This window comes from Bos javanicus, chromosome 26 (assembly GCF_032452875.1).
Source record: "Bos javanicus breed banteng chromosome 26, ARS-OSU_banteng_1.0, whole genome shotgun sequence".
NCBI classification, from domain to species: Eukaryota; Metazoa; Chordata; class Mammalia; order Artiodactyla; family Bovidae; genus Bos; species Bos javanicus.
The window spans coordinates 27,189,744-27,212,620 of NC_083893.1; the positions used below are offsets into that span (position 1 = coordinate 27,189,744).

Consider the following 22,877-nt stretch of genomic DNA (forward strand, 5'->3'; position numbering starts at 1 on the left):
CTCTCTCTCCCCCTCACACACACAGTATTTAAACAGTAAAATCTTAGTTTCCAGGATGACAATATATCAATTTGTCTGCAGCTGAATGCAGGGGCCAATAACAAATGCCAAGTACAATAAATATGTTCAGAATTTTCCAATAATACAACCTATGATTGACTGTAATTGAGGTTGCTCTCTTCAGCTTGCCTCCCAAGGCAGAGAGGTAGTACAAGAAAGAATACCATCCTTGTCATGGTGTAAACTACAAAACATCCAGATTTCAGAGCACAGTCAGCAAGAAACGTCTATGTCGGTCACAGACCCTCATAGAGCAAAAGCTTTCCAGAGCTCATCTCCCCTCAGATATGGAGATTTCAATTGAAACAGAAATTAATTATAAAATATAATCTAGGGAGATCTGAAATGAGACTAAAACTAAACTTCCAACAGCAAGCTCAGATAAGCATTTGCCATCCACCCCATGGTGATGAGCAAAATAAGGAGGGATTTTGTTGTGTGTCACATGTCTCAGTGAATTGCTGACAAAATTCCTAAACCCATTAAAATCATAAAAAAAAAAAAAACTTGCTACAAACTTTTTAAAAATTGTATTACTTCAGCATATGCTCTACCAGATGCATGACCTAGAATACAAATGATGGGTTTCATATACTAAACAGTAAGAAAGGATGGAGAAACAAAAGAGGAAACCCAATCCCAGAATGTGGAGAGAGAGAGAACATAGATCCTGGATTTCTGGGAGCAACCAAGTAGCCTGGAGCCTGATTCTGATAAATATACGTTCAGTTATATTTGCTAACAATTTGCTACTTGGACCTCTCCATTTTCTCTCTTTCTTTCCTCCTCCTCTCTATTTCTTTGATCTGAAGCCATGGTTACTGACTCTCTTGTAGAGATACAGACAGACAGAGGGAATATGATACAAAAAAAAAAAATCTCTTTTTTACACTGAGTCAGGTCAGGTATTATGCTTATATCCTTTATTTCAATGGTAGGTTTTGTGTTTTTTCTCCTGTTTCGTTTTGATAGGGATAACGTTTCAAATTAAATCCCTATATTGAATTTTCACTCTTGGATAGTTTCTGAAGATGCTGCCTTTGCCAAAAAAAAAAAAGTAAAATAAATAAAATTAGAACTGATGTATTTCATGCCTTGTGAAAGCTGAGCCTGAGATGACAGTTTGGTATTATCAGCCTCCGTGCCTGCAAGGAGCACAGGAATGTTGCTGGGTGAGAGAAAACGTGCCGATCAGGGAAAGTGACGGTCTTGTTGCTTTCAGGATACGGGATGAGAGCATTAGATGCCACAAGCCAGAAAGCAGCTGAATCCCCCAAAGCTGGAAAATAGAAGCAAACTGGGATGCTACCAATTTCATCCAGAGCTTTCTAAACAAGGACTGTGGTCATGGGAGACAGAGCCTAAAGCTCTTTCATTAGCTTTTCGTTGTGAGACCTTGTTACTTTAAGCGTGTTCCACAGACCAGTGGCAGCAGCTTCACCTGCAGACTCTTGGGCCCCTACTGAATCAGAATCCACATTTTAACAAGATCCCTAGGTGGGCTGTATGCATGTTCAAGTTTGAGACACTCTAGATTTTTCATAAAACCTGTAAGTGAGTTTAGGTAGCCAGTAGACTGAAAATTGGTCAACTATGTATTCGTTCGTTTAGTAAGCTCTCTCTACATGGAGCCACTGTGGAATGTGCTGGAGACCCACTATCAAGCAAAGGTATACTTGACTTCTGCATTCACAGAACTTACTTATATTCAGGTGGAGAGGAAAAGTTATGATCAAATAATCATGTAAATGGAATGTGTAATTTCAAGCTAAGATGAGCACCATAAAGATAAATAATGGAGTTGGATGAAACCAAACACAAAATAAATGAATTTAGATTAGAAGTTCAAGAAAGACTTCCTTAAGAAGTCTTAAGAAACCAGGGATGCTTTCTCTGGTTTGATATAATTCTGTAGTTACATTAGATGTTATCATTGGAGGAAGCTGGGTGGAGGATTTGAGGGAACTCTACTATTGTGTGTGTGTGTGTGTGTGTGTGTGTGTGTGTGTGTGTGTGTGCAACTTCTATGTGAGTCTAAGGGGCTTCCCTTGTGGCTCAGATGGTAAAGAATCTGCCTGCAATTCAGGAGGCCTAGGTTCAATCCCTGGGTCAGGAAGATCCCCTGGAGAAGGGAAAGGCTCCAGTATTACCACTTTGGTATTTTTGCCTGGAGAATTCCATGGACAGAGGAGCCTGGAGGGCTACAGTCCATGGGGTTGCAAAGAGTCAGACATGACTAATGAACTTTCACTTCATGTGAGTTTAAAATTATTTCAGAATTAAAAGTTATAAAAAAAAATGGATGTTTAACTGGATACCTGGATGATCCCCAATGATGAGTTATACTGAATTGGTCAGGGAAGAGGGAAGAAATGAATTCCAAGCAGAGGAAACACCAGGTATTGGAGCCTTATAGGGAGACAGACCTTGCAGGTCTAAGAATTAAAAGCAAACCCAAAGACCCCCAGGTTAGGAATGAGGAGGTCCCAGAGCGAAATGAGACTGAGAAAATGGACAGATGACATTGTAACTTCTGACCTCAGAAAAGACAGCTCTGGCTATTGTGTACTGAAAAATGAACCCTGGAATCCAAGGTAACATTGCCAGCTCTGGTCACCACCAGAGAGAGCCCACTTTAAAAGAGGAGAGGAAGCAGCTCTAAATTGCTGAGGTTATTCTGCGTCAGGTACAATCTGGGCACGTTGCATATCACAGCCCTTCCTGAGTTTATAAGGAGAAAGGAGATGGTCAGCTTGGACCCTGATCTGTCCCCCAACTGATTCAGCCAAAGGATATATATTCATCCCCTACACAGGGAAAGAAACCTCTGGAGATGAAATTATCTCCCTATGAGGGCACAGTGATGGAGGAGGTGTGGTTTCTGGAGAGTGTGGATGGTGCAGTGACCAGCTGCTTTCAGCTGTGAGCTGGTAAACCATGGGTATCATCTGCCTTTGCATCAAAAGCGTGCAGGACATGTAGACAGGCTCAGAGTCAGTGATGGCAAAGTCTGTGAACCGTGAGCGGTAGTTTTGAAGGAGGGAAGGTCTCCAAAATTGGACTATAGCCCTCTGCTCAGTGCTGGACAACCTCCACCAGCCTCCCGGCTCGGTGGTGACTGGAGAGTCATTCTCTTCCTCTTCTCTACACTGGAGACCTCTTCCTTTTCACTCGCCTTTTCTCTCTCGTCCTTTTTTCTTCTCTGTAGCCCCCCTTTACTCTTTCACCTGCAGCATCCGTCTTGGGCCTAGTAGCACCCTGTGAAATGCTCAGCCCTTCTGGAGATCCTCAGGACCAAAGAAGGGGAGGAAATCCATGTCATTTAACCATATTACGTAAACTTTCTATGCCTCGATTGCTTCATCCATAAAATAGGAACCACCTACAAGTTGTGAGGATAGTTGTGATAAAGTATAGAAATCCCTTAGCATAATTCTTAGTGCAGGGCAAGTGCTCAGTAAATATTAGCTACTGTAGGAATCACTGTTATTCACTTCTTCAATTTACAGTGAAGAAACAAGGGCATAAAGACTTTCAAGGCCACACAAGAGAGTGAACTTGTGAGCCATACAGACATGTATTTGGACTGTGAATCTTCAACTCCCTCCACATCGAGTGCTAAAGTCACAATGTCCACAGGAAACACAATCCTTCAGCCAATCTCAGTTGGGGCGTTCAGAGCTACCAACTGACTTTTCCCTTTTGCTGCTTGCTTCTGTCCTACAAGCCTTTTCCAAGTATTCTGTGAATCTCCCAATAGACCGTTGAGGTATTGCCTGGATGGTATCTGATAAAACAAGGAAACTGGTGAAAAAATCACATCAAAAGAGCAGCAGTAACAAAGGGACGATAGAGGATGCGATGGTTGGATGGCATCACTGACTCTATGGACATGAATTTGAGTAAGCTCCAGGAGTTGGTGATGAACAGGGAAGCCTGACGTGCTGCAGTCCATGGGGTTGCAAAGAGTCGGACACAACTGAGCGACTGAACTGAACTGAACTGAACACAATAATAATGTTTACTTTAGCAATAAGGGATTTTGGAATTTTTAATCACCTGCAAAGAAAACCCCCCTGATGGGATGAGAGTTATCCATCAAGACAACTCTAGATTACTAAGGACACACACACACAAAAAGTCTTCAGGTCCAGATGACTTAGATTCATGCCACTGTGATTTCATTTAACACAGATATAATTCATGGCAGATCCAGAAAACAAATTATTACTATGAGCATCATGAAAAAGTGGCTTTACTTACGACCATCCACAGTTCTGGCCTCTAGATGCACAAGGTCCGGTTCCTTGTTCGACCCCATCACAGACCTAAATGATGGAACATATCAACATTAATGAAACCCCACATGCCCCAGAGAAACTCAGCTGAGCCCCAGAAACTATTAAACGAACATTCACAGGATTTTAAAGCCACGATCCTTGGGATACATCTACTGTATTTATTGATATAGCCTGACAGTAAAATTTCCACTTCAAATAAAGCTGATAATGAAACCTTTATTTGATGGAGGCCAGGCTTAACTCTGGCAAGGATATTGTGTGTTATTATCTCAGACTTGCAAATAAGTCCCACACATGTCATATGCAACAATCTCACTGACAGTGTATTAAACTTTCAAGACTTAGCGGGCAGATGCCAGGCAAGCTGCTTTAGCTGGATGACTTGAACAGTGATCTACATAGCAAACTGATCTAATTAACGTTTTTATTTGAAATGTGCAGAACTATCTACTACTCTCCTATGAACAGGCCATGTGACCCAAAAAATGTAGTGGACAGAACAGCTCAGGGTGACCATTCTGTGCTTTTGAACCAGTTTGAGGGGGAAATGCAGTTGCATTCGCTTTCTGATGTGTGCTGGAAGCCACAAATGTAAGTAAAAGACGAGTCTATTTAAAAAGCCTTGGAGGCACATATTATTTAGTCTTATCTTGCAGTGAGCCATATTAAATAGAAAATAATTATCCTGTTACATAAGTAATATGGGCCATCGTACTGCATCTCGTAAGACTTTCATTCAACAAGATTAATTAAACTTGGGATTGTCTATAATTTTTTTTTAATCAGGACTTGCACAACTTTCATTTATTTATTTAATTTCCAAGCGGAAGGTGATAACATGCCTTAAAACTGGTCTCCTTTTGCCTCCTTGAGCCCCTCGGCTCCACCATCAAATCCATGTGAGAAAATGTAAATGGTGAGAACACGCAGGTCTCAGTGTGGTACCCAGGTGGCATCTCGCTTCTGCGGTCACCCTCCTGCTACAGGGGAAGATGCGCCACTCCTGAAAGTGTCTCTTGCCCTTCCTTAGCCTCTTCTAGCCTCTGTGTGCTTTTCTCTCCAGGATGAAGGGCTGTTTTCCAGGTTCCCCTTGTCTTCCTTGACTCTTATGCTAAGGCACATCTGAAAAGTCACTTCCTCCATTACCTAGTTCCCAGTTACACCAGGAAAATTTTTCTCTTCCTACCACAAACATTTCTTTTTTAAAATATAAAGCCTATAACAGTGTGCTAGAGTTATTTTTGTCTTTCCCTGTGTAAAAGCAGCCACCCCCCTACATCAAACTGAGAGCCATGGAGGAGTTTTGCTTTAAACACTTTATATGTATAAATGAATAAAATAATGCCTGAGCTTTAAGATAATAGATACTCAAACACTGAAAGAAGGAAGGGGGGAAAGGTAACGGGGGAGGAAGGTAGGGGGAGTGCATGATGGTCTGTGAGCTCTTCAAAGTAAATTAATCACTATCCTATGGGCATCCCCAGAACACTTCTCTTTTGACCTTATCTTCCAACTCCAAGAGTCTGAGGCTTAGCCTGCTTAGTCTCTGTTCATCTTAAGAAGTCTCCTAAGGCCCTATTATCACTGTCAGTAACTTTTCTTTGATTGACACATTGCCTAAAACTCAGAGCCTATGCCTGAAAAATTAAACTCCGTATTTTTCTTCTCCCAGGAGGCAGAGTGGTCCCAGCAAGGGTTTTATAATTCCCCCACAAAGACACAGGGGACATGCACTTGGTCTTTTGGCCTGGTTAGAATCTGAACGTGGGAAGATGGGACACTTTCACCATCGTTTCAGCCATCCACTGTGGTGACTGCTTATCTGTGGTTGGTATCACTCCACTGCCCAAAGTGAAGCATTGATTGGGTTCAGTCAACTTCTACTGATGAGACCACAGTCGTGAGCACTGAAAATAAAGACAAGCTCCCAACAACCCTCAAACCAGAAAGCTCAGCAGGTAACTGGTTTTTGCAAATTATTACTAGGTAGTAACATGTTGGTCACTTCCCTCCTTAATTGCTGCAAGTTTCTTCCTTGAAATGACCAACATCTATGATGCTGGCATCCCATAAACAGTGGTGCACTCTCCTGCAAACTAAATAACTTGCTTGGCCTGTGGTTAGTGTCAACAGGAGGCAAAATGATTATCCTGTATCTAGTTTCATCTTTTTATGTGCTCATACCTCAAATCAAAATCTCTTAAGATATTTTATTATCTCTAAAGGCAGGAGCTGTTGTTTCAAGTGACATGTTCCTCTTATTAACTAATGAAAAGAGACAGGGCCAAAACAGAGTCCTTTGTCTCTCCAAAATCTACCATGGCTACCAACTTCCTTACCCCGCCTAAGATTTTCCCAGGTACAGTAAAACTGCAGCAACAAAATAAAACTTTAAAGTCAGACCACAATTTTATTTGCTGATGTGCTCGTCCTTTTTCCTGGAGGCCTAAGGGTGCCTCTTAGATCTGCAGTCACAGATTATAAAGAATTATTGTTTCTTTTACTTTGTGGCACTGGTGAGTTCTCAAGAGCTGAAGCCAAACGATGTTAAATGCTCACAGAGGTGCTGGTTTTAATGGTGCTGTCGTTGACCAGACCCTTGTGGAAACACATCACTGCAGACGATCTGCAAAATATCACTTTCTAGCTCATTTATGCATTTTAGTTGGAGCTGTAGAATTGAATGGTTTTCTGTATGTTTTAAGACCAATTGGTGGGCTTAATGATGATGCTGATGACAATGAGGACAATAATGACAGGTGGTTTCCAGGGACTTTGGGGATGGAAGAATGGGGAGAAAATGATAAAAATGCACAACCTTTCAGTTAAAAGATGCATAAGGTCTGAGGACCTAATGTATAACATGGTGACTATAATGAAGAATACTGTATTATGCAATTGCAGTTTGCTAAGATAGTAGAATTTAAATATTCTTACACATCACACACACAAAAGATAAACATGTGAGGTAATTAATGTTAACTCAATTATGGAAATCCTTTCATAATGTATATATGTATCAAATCATCACATTGTACATGAAGCATATCACAAGTCTATTTGTCAATTAAACCTCAAAAAAAAAAAAACTAAAAAAATAAGAAGTCAGAGAAAACCAGCATAGACAGAAATTTTAATTCAAAATATTCTCTTGACGATCTCACATTTGAAGTGAGATCTCAAAAATGGCATTAAGAATCTCTGCCTAATCATGTTAGTAACTCTGATTTCAGGTATTAAGCACAAAGGTTTGGGCAGCTTTGCTTTATGCTTCCAGATTGCCCTGTACCATCCCCGTCATGGTTCATAATGATTTGCTGGATCTCTTTGCATAACTGCTTCTCTTACTTCACTGAGCTCCCAAAAGGCAGGTGCTCTGTTTTTATCACTACATTCTCTGTGCTTACCAGAGCATAGAGAAGAATGTTTCTTCAACAAATATATAGACATGTTTACACTGGTCAATATTTACTATAATATCCAATATATTGGGTTGTTCAATTCTGGGACTCTGAAAGAATCTCTCTATAAAAATGAGATGAAAAATATTGGTGCAGGGTCCTTTAATTACATAAAAAGACAGTAGGTGGCTATATCTTGTATATTTTTATATTGTCTTTATGTCTAATTGAGAAAATGAATTCCCTTCTGGAACTGAATTTCAATGAAGTCAAGGAATATCTTCATGCATGCTTTGCACATACTGGCACCTCTGCCTGGAATAACCTCTTACCCTTCTTCTGCCTCCTTAACTCTTATGGTTTGTGGCTCTGCTGCACATGAATGAAGTTGAAAACTATCTCCCCAGTGGGGGTGCCACTTAAACTAAGTTGGTTATCCCTTCTGAGACATCCAGAACTTTGCACATTCTTTTGCATAGCACAGATTAGGCCATGTTTCAAGTGGTGACATTTGGTCTTATTGACAGACAAGCTCAAACTGTGCTAGGTTCCATGCATGCCATACATAGATATTCAATAAATGTTTACTGACTGCTTTTGAATAATGAAGTACACAGCAAGCCATATCAGCATTTATCAGTTTATCTGCATGTTTGCATTCAGTTACTTAACATCTCTATGCTTTTATTTTTTAAGGATAAAATGAGACTAAAATAAGTTTTCCTAGAATATACATCTAAAGCACTTAAGAGATTCCTGGCTCACAGCAAGTATGTGTAGATAGATGGAGGATATTAATCCTCATGTGAAAATTAAAATTCATGTTGGTAATAAAAGCTTCTTAGGTTATCATGGGTACCTCATTAACAGAAATGATTTCTCATCATGAATCAACAGACAAAATGAAAGAGTCAGTAGCCCAGAGATCAACCATATGAATGAATGAATTCTCTTATTTGTTTAGTGAAATATTCCAATGTCCTCTTATGTGGTAAGAACAAGGCCTACAGATTCCCTAGCTTTACATACAGCTATGGGAGAGACAGTAACCCAGTTAAACAAGAGTTCTAATATTCGAGTTGGTATTTGAAGACAGGAGAAATGTCTGCAGGAGAATGTTCCATAAGCCTTTAGAGTAAAATAGATCGAATTTTCATGGATATGTAACAATATGATCAATGGCTAGAGGGAGTGGCAGAGCGTTCTCCTTAGAGATAAATATCAAGTAAAAAGGCCACAGGTCAGATAGAAGTTGATCCACAGAGGTGCCTACTAGTATGTAAACAGTAAACATGGCTAAGTTTTCACAGCAGATCAACAGAAGATAAAATGAAAATCTAGGCACTGTGTATATCATGTTAGGACTTCCTTGGTGGCTCACTGGTAAAGAACACACTGCTGATACAGGAGACATGGATTTGATCCCTGGGTGGGGAAGATCCCCTGGAGAAAGAAATGGCAATCCACTCCAGTATTCTTGCCTGGGAAATCCCATGGACAGAGGCGATTGGTGGGTTACAGTCAATGGGGTTGCAAAGAGTTGGACATGACTCTGCAACTAAACAGCAACAACATCATGTCAAGGTTTTGTATTTGATCCTAAAAGCCACAGGATGGCACAAAGAAAGTTATGCACATAAGTTTATAAATGGCTCCAAATAACTTGTGTTCCCATCTATCCATTGTAGTCTCTCTGCCCAAGGAAGGTGAAAGCTCTCTGGACATGGTAGACTCAGCTGTATTGATACAAAAAAGATCAAGCCAGACTCCTGCATTTATGCTTCCAGTATCTTAAGCCAGTGCTCACATTTAGGAGCCGGTGTGGAATAAAACCTAAGGATTATCATAGTCAAGAATGCAAATAAAACACTCACTCTGATATAGTGCACTGTGAAGTTAGCAGTGAAACATCAGCCTTCTGAAATACAATCAGCTAAATGCAGCCTTTGTAGACATTTTCTACAGAGAAATCCAAAAATGTCACTAGTTTATCATTCTCCTGGCATTTTGTCTGAGTTTATACCAGCTTAATATACTACTCAATAAATGTTGTGGATCCACAAAATGTACTGATGGAGATAACCACGGAGCAAGTATTAAAAAATAAACACTATGATGGGATAGCACTTATTTATTCAGAGTCAGATTTGCAGCTAATGGCCAAGGGAGGAGTCGGGAGGGATCTGCAGAGAGACAGATGCTGAGAGTTAGAGACACCTGCCCTCCTCCTTTTTGTTTTAGAAGAAGCATTCATGTTCCCACAGGCTTCCCATAAACAAAGCAAGTGGCCCCATCTACTACTGGGAGCAGCAGCAAAGTGCTGGCCTGTATTGGAGGCTGGGCCCTCTGGTCTCCTCTTCTGTAGTCAAGGGTTTCCTCTTCACATAACACTACAGTTAGGCTCTCAGAGATAAACGCCATCAGGAAAGTCCTAGTTAAAGCTATAGTTTTCACTCCTAAACAAAGCAGCTGGGCCTGAGGTCTCATCTTATGGGAGAAATGAGCTAGAAAAAAATAAAAAGTATCTTAAAGGTGGCATTTTAACCTCTCCTGTAAGCCTGAGAAACATGCTTGTTTGCTTTTTTCTGATCTCCACATGGTTACACTGGTTTTCCAGAAACAATGGTCAGTCAGCCAGTTCAGTCGCTCAGTCGTGTCCGACTCTTCACGACCCCATGAATCGCAGCACGCCAGGCCTCCCTGTCCATCACCAACTCCCAGAGTTACTGAAACAATGGTAGCTACTACAAATAACAAATAAATAGAGGCAGACAAATAAAAATGCTAGTTAGTTTGTTAAATGCATAATGGCTACAAAGGATCAGCATGGCCAACACTCTTAAGCTCATTACAGTCTGCATTTTGTCATTCCTACTCCCCAAATCAGAAGTCTGACTGTTAGGTTATATGACATTTATAACAAAATGCAGGGGAGAGAGACAGACAGACAAAGGAGAGTAAAGTGAAGAATAGGATGTCTGACTCAGAATGTGGGAATACATAAAGCTCAGGAGGGTCGTGGGAGGTGAGGTTTTGTTATACAAAGTGCTCAGTAGAAAGAAAATGGAAAGTTGAAAGAGAAATGAAAGGGCTTAGAAGTAAGCACGGGTCTCTGCAGACATCAACCGTTCTTCTAAACTGGTTGGGCAAATCATTCTTCTACAGTTTCCCTCCTCTTTCCCACTTTCCCATCTTCTAATATAATGACTTTACTTCCTACTCCATTGGTTGAATTTCCTCTCCCCTTCTTATTTCCCCACTTTTATGGTGCCTCCCCATCTTTGTCTTTGTTGTTTCTGAATGCAAAGGAGAAAGTCTAGAGAGACACCAGGGAGCATGACCAGATCACGAGCCTGATCTTGAAACAGAAACGACAGTGCCAGTGAGATACAGAGGAAAATACTTGAAATTATCAAAGAATGTGGGACGGAGGTAAAAGAGGAGCACACAGCATTTTTAAGGCAGGTTTGTTCTTATCTTTTGAAACTATAGTGGTAGCATGCCCTATGTATTTTTAGCAACTTGTTAATTTTACTCAACGATGTATCTTAGAGACTGTTCCATGCCAGAATACAAAATTAATGAGAGAGATCTCTATTTTATTGCAGTCTATTAAATGAAAATGCCCAATTTATCTATCTCCTATCGACTAGCTCAAAGTCAAAATGCATATAAAAGTAAAACAAATGCTACTGGAAACGTACATTCAAAATTCATAATGGAAGTCACCTCTGGAATTTTTAGAATCGTAGGGAAATAGTCAAAGGGATGATTATACTTATCAGTAGTTTATTTAACAATGACATGGAAGATGTATTTATGCATTATTATTAATAGTAATAAACCAATACTATTAATAAAAAACAAGAAAATTTCTACAGTCAGGAAAGGAAGAGTAAGGTGGATGTAATTAATGTGAGCAAATGACAAAGGGACATGGGGGAAATAATTGGTATTTATTTGCATGAGCAGGATACATGGATTTTTCTCAAATTTCAGGACACTTACAACTTGTATGCCATCTTAAGAAAGAGTGCTTGGAAGGCTAAGGTTGTGATAAGAGGAAAAAATGCCAGGGATACTAGGAGGTGTGTATTTGTGCTGACCGTAAATTCAGAGTGAGAGGAGGAAGGTGTAAAAGTCCTGATTTGGACTGAAGGGACTGTATTAATGGGAAACAAGAAGAGGAGAGAACTTCAATTCTCCTGTATTTTCATATTTGTTACAGACAAAGAACTTCAGACCAGGAGGCAGAAAATGAGTGTAAAGGAATGGAAACCTGATTATTTTGCTGCTGGAGACAGTCTGACCCAGAGAAATTATGTTCCATAAGAGAATTCCAAGGGCAGAAATATCCAAATTTTTGTTTGAACACATCAAGCAAGAGAAAAGAAAAAAGAACACATACCCAATATAGGAGTTACTAGTAATAAGTTGTGGAAATGCACGAGTTGTTGTTGTTATTCATTGGCTAAGCTGTGTTTGACTGCTTGCAATCACATGGACCACAGCATGCCAGGCTTCCCTGTCTTTCACTGTCTCCCAGAGTTGGCTCAGATTCATGCCCACGGAGTCCGTGATGCTATCCAACCATCTCATCCTCTGCCACACTCTTCTCATTTTGCCTTCAACCTTTCCCAGCATCAGGGTTTTTTCCACTGAGTCAACTCTTCACATCAGGTGGCCAAGTATTAGAGCTTCAGCATCAGTCTTTCCAATGAAAATTTAGGGTTGATTTCCTTTAGGATTGACTAGTTTGATCCCCTTGCTGTCCAAGGGACTCTCAAGAGTCTTCTCTAGCACCACAATTCAAAGGCATCAATTCTTTGGTACTTAGCCTTCTTTATTATCCAACTCTCACATTCATACATGACTGCTGGAGAAACCATAGCTTTGACTATACAGACTTTGTCAGCAAAGTGATGTCTCTACTTTTTAATATGCTGTCTAGGTTTATCATAGCTTTCTTCCAAGGAGCAAGTGTCTTTTAATTTCATGGCTGCAGTCACCACCTGCAGTGATTTTGGAGCCCAAGAAAAAAAATTTGTCATTGTTTACACTTCTTCCCCTTCTATTTGCTATGAAGTGATGGTGCCATATCCCATGGTCTTAGTTTTTTGAATGTTGCGTCCAAAGCAAGCTTTTTCGTTCTCCTCTTTCACCTTCATCAAGAGGCTCTTTAGTTCTTCCTCACCTTCTGCCAAAAGAGTAGTATCATCTGTGTATCTGAGGTTGTTGATATTTCTCCCAGCAATCTTGATTCCAGTCTGATTCATCCAGCCGGGCATTTCTCATGATGTATTTTGCATATAAGTTAAATAAATAAGGTGACAATATTCTGCCTTGTTGTGCTGCTTTTGCAATTTTGAACCAGTCTGTTGTTCCACATAATATTCTAACTGCTGCTTCTTGATCTGCAACCAGATTTCTCAGGAGATAAGTAAGGTGGTCTGGTAGTCCCATCTCTTTAAAAATTTTCCAGTTTGTTGTGATTCACATAGTCAAAGACTGTAGTATAGTCAATGAAGCAGAAGTAAATTTTTTTTCTGGAATTCCCTTGCTTTTTCTGTGATCCAATGGATGTTGGCAATTTGATTTTTTGGTTCCTCTGCCTTTTCTAAATCCAGCTTATACATCTGGAAGTATACATACTGCTGAAGCCTAGCCTGAAAGGTTTTGAGCATTACCTTGCTAGCATGTGAAATGAGCACAATTGTACGGGAGCTTGAATATTCTTTGGCATTGCCCATCTTTGGGATTGAAATGAAAACTGACATTTTCCAGTCCTGTGGCCACTGCTCAGTTTTCCAATTTTGCTGACATATTTTGTGCCACACTTTAACAGCATCATCTTTTAGGATTTGAGATAGCTCAGGTGGAATTGCAAATGCACTACGGTATTTACATATTCACTTTAGAAAATATACAGAAAATAGAAATCAAAATAGAAGAAAGCAAAAAGTCAGAAATTCTAATACTTTCTTCTCACATCCATGAATCATCTTGTCCATTACTGGGGTGGGGTCACAGGTAACTCACCATGGAGACCATTGCTATAGACTGAGGATTCCTGGGGCATCCTTAACATTTAAAATGTTAAATCTTTAACACTTTCCTCCACAGGAGGCCAGAGAGCAGACTCTTAATTAAATTTTTAATGAATGAATGAGTTCAACAAATATTTATTGAATGCCAATAATGTGCCAGGGGTAGTTCTAGGTGATGATGGTTAGCAACAAATAAAACAGAGGAAAATCCCTGCCCTTATGTTTAGATTTCAACATAGAAGAGAGAGAGTGAATAACTATAAATATATATCAGATATGCTGCTGCTGCTGCTAAGTTGCTTCAGCCATGTCCGACTCTGTGCGGCCCCATAGACGGCAGCCCACCAGGCTCCCCGTCCCTGGGATTCTCCAGGCAAGAACACTGGACTGGGTTGCCATTTCCTTCTCCAATGCATGAAAGTGAGAAGTGAAAGGGAAGTTGCTGAGTCTTGTCCAACTCTTAGCGACCCCATGGACTGTGGCCCACCAGGCTCCTCCATCCATGGGATTTTCCAGGCAAGAGTACTGGAGTGGGGTGCCATTGCCTTCTCCAATATCAGGTATATATTATCAGGTATATATTATATATAATATACCATTTCTTAAAAGTTGTGTAGAAAAAAACATATGAACTATAAGGGGCTTTAACTACCTTAGGAAAAAAAATCTCTTGTCTAATGCTGTTGATCAATGACTAGTATCCATTTGTTAAGTGTAGGATGGATATCATATAGGGTTTGTAAGGCTGTGTCACTGCTGGTGTCCTGTTTGTCAACTGTCAACAACTTGGATAAGAATATACATTGTGTGCCTAGAAACTTCACATGCAACACAATTTCAGGAAAAATAATGGTGAGATAAGGAAAGGCTGTGTTAGCCCTGAAAGCTACTTGCCTGAGGTCATATGGCTAAAAAATGATACACAATCAGATTGGAACCTGATTTCTCTATAGTTCATGTACCATCTGTAGAAAGGTTGATAATAATACTACCTAATGATAAGACTGTTGTGAAGAGTAAAAGAAAGAGTATATACAGCTAACATTGTTATCAACAGTAAACCTTTAGAGATGAAAAGACTGTTAGAGATGAACTAGTCCAGACACTGCATGTCACAATTATAGAAACCAAAGTTTCAAGAGAGGAAATATCTCATCCAAGGTCACACCATTCAGACAGTGTCAGGTTGAAACTGTTAACCTGGGTCTTGACTCACTCCAGTGATCTTTCTCGTGAAAAAATATTCCTTTTCTTTTCATTCTTTGTCTTAGGAATTAAAATCACTCTTGAACAGCAGAGTCAGTACACTTTATTGAGGTTTGTTTTCTTTTTCGGGGAGCAGCAAGCCTGCATTTTTTTCCATAGCCAGGATAGAAGAGAGACAGGGAGAGGTAAGAGTGTGTGTGTAGGTGCATGTATGTGTGTGCACACTCATGTAGTACCCCCAAGTCACCCTCCTCAGGGTAAAGATGCTGTGGGATGCCCAAATGAACAGAGAGGAGAGATCAGAACTCCCAAGGGAGTCCCCACCTCCACAGTCAGTAAAGCAAATATGTCACTGGGGAAAAGCATTCGCCTCTGACTGCTTCATCCCAAGTCAGACTTTAAAACTCTCCTTTAAGAAGGACTTTATTAGGCAGAGAGATCTTGTCTTGCATCAGCAGGTGGCATCTTAATGCCTAACAGGGATTATTTGGCCACAGACTCAGAAACAGCGCACAGAGATTCTTGAGGTGAGGAAGGAATAAAAAACAATCCAGAATTGGGCTTATTAACTATCTTTTTTTTTGGTCAGTTCATTGGCTGAGCAATTACATAGTGCTATACATTAAATAAATTGTCAAATGGAACAACTGTTCCTGACAGATATGAACAATTTCCATTAGAATACCACAGTCGTAAATGCTGCAGGCAAGGCTGACGGATGCACCCTAACATCAGTGAGTAAAAAGCACAGCCTCAAAGTATCCCTCTCAAAAGACTTAATGATGATGGAAATTTTAACATATGTTCATCCAGCTTTTGATACTCCTTCTGCCAGGAGTTAGAGCTGGATTCTCCTTCACTGGAGTGGGAACTGGACTCAGGGACTTGCTGCTAAGAAAGAGATGTTGGAACAGAGAAAATAATAACTCAGCAATGGACAAACCTGGCAGATACCACCTCCATCAAGTGATCAAGGTTACCATCTTTGGTAATAAAACATACATTATTGATACTTGTATCGCTCTTTGATGTGATGTCATGAGAAGCACACACCATTTCTGGGATATTCTTCCCAAGAATATATAAACCTATAATATGAGAAAATATCAGACTAACCCAATTTGAGGAACATTCTACAAAACACCTGATTAGCATACTTCAAAACTGTCCAGGTTATCAAAGACAAGGAAAGACAGGAGATTTGACGAAACAGAAAAAGGAATGACATGTAAATGCAATGTTGGAGTATTATTTGGATTCTGGATGGGGAAACAATAGGGCATTGGTAGAAAACCTGGAAAGATCCAAATAAAGTCTCCAGTTTAGTTGATAGTATTAAATCAATGTTAATTTCCTAGTTATGAATATCACAACATGGTTATATGAGGTATAAGCCACAGGGAAGGGTATATAAGAGCTCTTATTCTTTGCAATTCTTCAATCCTAAAATTATTTCTAAATTAAAAAAAAATTGGAGAAAACTACCCAAATCTCATAAGGATATACTCAGTTATAGCGAAACTATAAACAGGAACGTAATCTGTTTTAACTAAGTCATAGCCATCATGAGGAATGGATTGGTCCTGTCATTACTTCACCCTATAAAAAAAGGAAAACTACCATTTCATTGCCACTGTCAAGAGTCTGATTCATAGATTTCAACAATCACAAAAGATGAAGGTATATGATTGTTCAAAGACATGTTAAGATCAGAAAAAAATGGTTCTTATTACTGGGGTGTTTTTACTCTTCATTTGTTTAGAAGTAGAAAACAATGAAGACAGCCAGAGTCTTTATTTATTGTATGACTGGCCAGATTACCATGGGAAGAGCCTAGTTTCAGCTGACAACAGAAGTGTGTTGGACCCAGAAGCTGTTGAAATTCAAGGTCAGATGTGATGTATGGTTGTAGGCTATGTCTGTTTTGGAGCCCTCTCTCTGAAGTACCTTGTTTTCCTTGGCTACTGAATTACTCAGGAAGGCTAACTGCTCATAGGAGGCACATGGAAGAGCCAGCTTGTTCTCCGGATTGGTGGTGCAGAAGCTATCCCAGGCACATAAATATTCTAACAAGTTTCATCTTGTCACAACAGAGTCATAAAGTTGCTCTGTTCAGCACATGATAATGGTTTTGTAATTCAATTATTGGTGGTATTTGTCGTCTGGGATTTATCTGCCTTAAACTTCAGCCCTCATGTAAAACCCTTTACCATAAATCTCATAAATGCTGCAGCAAGTTTTTCCCCCCACCCCAGGGCACATCTTGCTATGCCCCTGAAAACCTTGATAGCTTTCTCTAAATTATGGGCTCACTCTGTTTAGAGGTGTTGATGTTTTAAGTGCCAGAGCCAACAATAAAAAATGGTGGGACTAGTCTATTTCCTCTACTTATTGTTTTTAAAGAAAGATAGATCCTGATAGACAAAGTTCCATTCTCAATACAAAAGGCTGTTTTCAGCCACTTAACTTAATTTTATAGAAGGGATTCCTGCGAATCAGAAATAAGATGTTATGAGCCTTACGTTTTCGAAGAATCCTGAAATTCTGATGCATATACATATCAGGGCTAGTCATCTGCAAGGATTCACCAGTCTTACAGCTGCTTTTATGATCTTCCTTGGGTCATTCTGAGTTTCATTCCTAATGAATGAATGAGCCAGGTTTTGGGTCATTTGACTACCCTAGAATTCATCATTTCATATCTCATTAATTTTCTATTTAGACAACCCTACCCACTCCAGTAATCTTGTGCTTCCTTTGTGGCTCAGCTGGTAAAGAATCCACCTGCAATGCAGGAGACCTGGGTTTGATCCCTGGGTTAGGAAGGTCCCCTTGAGAAGGGAAAAGCTACCCACTCCAGTATTCTGGGCTGGAGAATTCCATGGACTGTACAGTCCATGGGGCTGCAAAGAGTCGGACACGACTGAGAGACTTTCACTCACTCACTCATCTACACTTTGATTTGGAAAATAAATACCTACGGTTATTCCATCTCCAACACCCATTCTTCATCTTTCACTCATTCAACAAATATTTACTGTTCATTCATTTCATCAATTCCAAAATGCTCATTTTTTTTTTATTTTAACATCTCTTAAATCAGTAGGTATAATTATTGAAATGATAAAGTTTAATGAGAAGAATTATTTTGACAGATATACAAAATGAGGGTGCATCTTCATTCCATAAATTTTAGATTTGAAGTTACATGGATACACGAGGGACTGTTCTGGGTACTTCACTATCCTAACTTCTCGGTAGGATTTCTACTGGGATTTCTCGTCACCATTGGTCTATTAACAGATAAATTCCTTTCCTTAGGAACCATGCCCTAGAGACCCACCCTCATCTAATTTAATGTGAATATCTTTGTGCATGTGTGTTTGTGAATCCTTCTCTTTTCTCTTTCCCATTTCTCTGTTTCAACATGAAATATATTATTAGTGGCTACATTATATGTCAGTTTTTAACTACAGAATAAAGAATGGGGAACTATGGTTCACTAGAGAAGGAATATTACCCAAAGATAGACACTATGACATGGGCAATGGCTGTTTTACATTTTTAGGAAGATATTTATCATGTTTTAAGTTACATGAAGGGGAGTGTCCTCTCATGCTAGGCAGAGGTGTAATGTTGCTCTTTTCATTTGGAAGTTACATATGGTTAATGATGTGAACAGGAGCCATGTTTTCAATGGGTATACTGTGGTGATTTTGCACTGGATCAACTTGGCAAAGCTGCAAGTATATTTTCCAGAGTCTCTGTATGGCTTCTAGTTAGAACTGACTGAAAGGAAACACGTGTGAGATTAGCAACACAGGAGAGAAGCAGCGGCCACTTTACTCTGAAGGTCCTTTTGGCTAGAGTGATGGGAGGTAGTGCAGAAGGACTGGTAGGTTCTATCTTGCTTTCCCTCGCTCTTCCCTTTCCAGTTACATGCCCAGCTTTTTTTTTCAGACTGACAGCCTCGTGACCTTGGGTTCCAAGTCAGATGCTTGGCTGCCGCTCACAGAGGGGCAGCTATGGAAGGGCAATATCCTTCCACAGACGTCTGTAGGGTCTTCCCTTCACAACCCCACCCCATCAGCTGCAGGCCCCCCCAGGGGGCAGGGGCTGTATCCTCTATCTTCACGGACAGGTGTTAGTTCTGAAAATGACTCAATTGATGTAAATTAAATGAACTGGATAAATAAGAGTTTTCAAATATTCGAGAAGCCACAAAATTATAAGCTACTTTTCGATCCATTGTTCCAAATTCTGGCACAACAAAAGTGTAAAACACACACACACATTAAAAATTCCCATTGAAACCATAGAGGATTAAACTGAATATCAAAATGAGATGGCCACATTTCAGAAACTCATTAATACCCAACTTGTCTCTATTCCTCTTTTAAATAATAGTTAATATTTATTCATCATGCATCATGTGTTTAGACTTTAACATTGAATCTCATTTTAATCCTGACAACAAATATATGAGGAGGTCATTATTATGATAACCATTATACAGATGAGGATGACAAGGCTTAAAGAAGTTAAACAGCTCATCGTGACACCCTTGATAATAGGATTCTAACAAAAGCATCCTGACTCCAGAGCCCTTACTCTGAAATACCAAACACCACTTCTCACTGACAAAAGAGAACATACAAAGGTGGACAGTGACTGAGCAATAGAAACTACATATGGAGACACTGGACACATTCCAGAGGCTCTTGAACTTGAAGACTAAGTGAGGCCTAATCACCAGAGCTTAGTCAGTTGTTTTTTTTTTTTTTTTAAATTAGTCTAAATTAGGAAGTCATAATTATGAGGATTGTTACCCTTTCTTTTGGCCTTTCACTGCCATCTCTTGTACTCTGCCATCATAAGAGTTCTCAGAGGGAATCTAGAGAAATGACTGACTCTCAGCTGCTCAGTGATGGAGGAGCTGCAGTCCTTGGAGACAAGAAGTCATCAAGATAAGGAGGACAGGAATCAATGATGGCCATTAGTGAATGAAGGTCATGAGAAAAGTGATGGGTGTAGCATCTATCAGAGTGTAGCAGGGGAAATTTAACTTAATTTGTAGGGAAAACCTGCTAATCATAGGAAGAGATTAAGAAGTGGAGGAAGGTGCAAGTGGATAGGGAAATAGCACTGAAGTGGAGCTCATTAACAGGAAAAAAAAAGATTAAACAGCAACCCTCTCAAGGATAATGAAAATCCCCTTATCCAGCATGCCTAGTACAGGTACCAGAAATGCCCCACTGCAGCTCCTGGTATGTGATCTTGGGCATGATTTTCTGCTGCTTCTCTCTGCTCTTACCCAAGCCACACACATGGTTCATCTCAGAGGCTCAGAACAGAAGAGACGGCCTGGGACGATGAGGAGTACAAAAGAAGAGAGAATTAAGTCCATACTTCAAAGAAAGAAGGGTTTCTTCGTCTAAATTCCATATTCTGAAGTATGTAGAGGATCTCTCGACACTCTTTGGCAGAGCTCTCTGTGAGAGCAGTCTAGGAGGCATCCACTTTGTTTTTGTTTAAATTCCTTTGCTAACATGGATCTCATGACTCCTTAAGACAGCCTGTTGAGTTAATAAATAACCTACTGCATAGAAAACTGTTCCTTTTACTAATCCAGAATTCCCCTTCTCCCTCCTTCAATATACACTTTGATGGCTTCAATGGCTTAGAAATCTAACCTTTTCAGACTGGAAGGAAAAACAGGTTATCTATTATGATTTCCTGATAAATAACGCCCATTCAAGATGTGTTTCAATCTAAAGGTTTATGTTTGTACATATACAGGTATATGTATAGTCGATGAATTTCACTACCTTGTGTGCCTTTGTGTGTGTGTGTGTGTGTGTGGTATGTATGTGTGTGTGCACACTAAGATCTATGATATCCATCTATTTTTGCACACAAGATAGAAATATGTTAAAGACAGTGTTGGTCCTTAAGGAACTTAGTTTTTAGCAGGAGAAACAAATGAAACAAAAAGATAGATACAAAGAATATACTAAGTGCTAAGTTACTTAAGAATAACATAATATGCTATCTTTGATTCTCAAAATAAGATATGGAAGAAGGAAAGTAAGCTCTGGCAGGTGAAGCAGTTTTTCAGGATCGCCCAGGTAGTAGATAGTGAAGCTCAGATTAGAAGCTGCATATGATGGCTGTAGGGCTTCCCTGTTGGTTCGGACGGTAAAGAACCCGCCTGCAATGCAGGAGATCCAGTTTCGATCCCTGGGTTGGGAAGATCCCCTGGAGAAGGGAGTAGATACCCACTCCAGCATTTTTGCCAGGAGAATTCCATGGTCAGAGAAGCCTAGTGAGCTACAGTCCATGAGGTTGCAAAAGAGTTGGACACAACTGAGTGACTATTACTACTGTGTTCTTTCTACTAATCCTACAGACAGACCTGTTATACGACAGACACTATGATGTGTTACATTTTATTTGTGACATGATCACTTTTAAACTCAAAGGAAGAGATTCTTCCTGCCTAAAAAAGTAAGAAGCCAGAACCAAAGAAGGCTACATAGTAGAGGTAGTCATCAGTAAAAGGACATAACAGTCCAATAGTGTGATCCTAATAATGACAAAGACCCTCACATATTACCTTTATATTCAAAGAAAAAAATATCCTGACACATAGTAGGTATTAAAAATGAATCACTGCAAAAACAAACAAACAAAAGGACAGTTTATCCCCAGGTAGGAATATGTTTAAAACCATAGACATAAGAGGTATAGATTGGTACAGAGACTAACCAGTGCTTAGAATTACTTACTTAGCCTTTAAGATTTTGGCACACAGAATTGGGAGCATGGCAGAAGCGCCAGAAAAATGTATATTTGAGCTCAGGTTTGTAAGAACCAGGTTACATTCTTATTCTTCTTAATGTTATGCTTTAAGCCATGAGAAATAAGACAAATACTTGACCAGGGAAATGCGTACATGGTTCCTGAGGCAGTAGTGTGATAGGAGGAGATGGATGGAGAGGCTTTTTTACTGTTCCTAGTGGGAGGGAAGGTGGTGCTGAGTCAGTATAATGTTAGGGAGAATGGAAGAGCAGCTGGCAGGTAAAACTTCCTGGAGGTAGAACCTGTGGGACTTGGAAACCCAAAGATTTAAGAGGAGGTGAGTACAACGGCGGAGTTGAATATGACTCTAAGGTGCTAAGGCTAGGATACAGGGAATACAGAAATATGGAAGCCTATAGAAAAAGCTGATTTTTGAATGGTGGGATGTCATACTACTGGCCCACATAAAACAGAAAGCGAGTGATGGTGTTATTCTCTACAGAAAATGACTGGCTTCACAGATGTGAGTGGAGACTACAGCAGAGCATCTTTAAAAAATAGCCGTAACTCTATCTAATCTAATGTTATAAAAAATCATATTATATCTTCTAGTTATTTTGATAACATAGAGTTTCACTTCATATACATATATATGTGTATATATAAATGTGTGTTGTTTTTTTTTTTTGTAACAGCATTAGATTTTACCCTATTTCCAATTTGCAAAACCTGGGAAAGGAAAAGTAGAGAGAGTTCTTTTATTATTGAATCCATTAAATCCATCTGAGGAAACACAAAAGAGTTAGTTATCTCATGCCTTATCCCGTTCAAGTCCCTTTTGTGAGAGTGGCTTAGAGGTCTTAGAGATGCTGGGTTGAACGCCAGCACATCTGAAGGAGGAAGAGGTAGGGTCATGGTGACATGGTAACCTGGTGAATATAAAACAAACTGTCAAACAAGGCAAAATAAAATGCTGAAATAGGCTTGGCAGCAATATTCAACAAAGACTAGATGATGAGTAGGAGTGATATGAGTCAGAATCAGAGAGGAAAACTATTTAA

The 22,877-nt window shown here is 39.7% G+C and overlaps 1 protein-coding gene across 5 annotated transcripts in view; it reads right to left on the reverse strand.

The window, feature by feature from the left end:
• SORCS1 (sortilin related VPS10 domain containing receptor 1) overlaps positions 1-22,877 on the reverse strand; it is a 574,694-nt gene that overhangs the window by 153,410 nt on the left and 398,407 nt on the right. For all 5 annotated transcript variants that reach the window (XM_061403397.1, XM_061403398.1, XM_061403399.1 and 2 more), the window contains exon 6: positions 4,324-4,388. In XM_061403397.1, the coding sequence (XP_061259381.1) occupies positions 4,324-4,388 (65 nt within the window). The remainder of the gene's footprint in view (positions 1-4,323; positions 4,389-22,877) is intronic.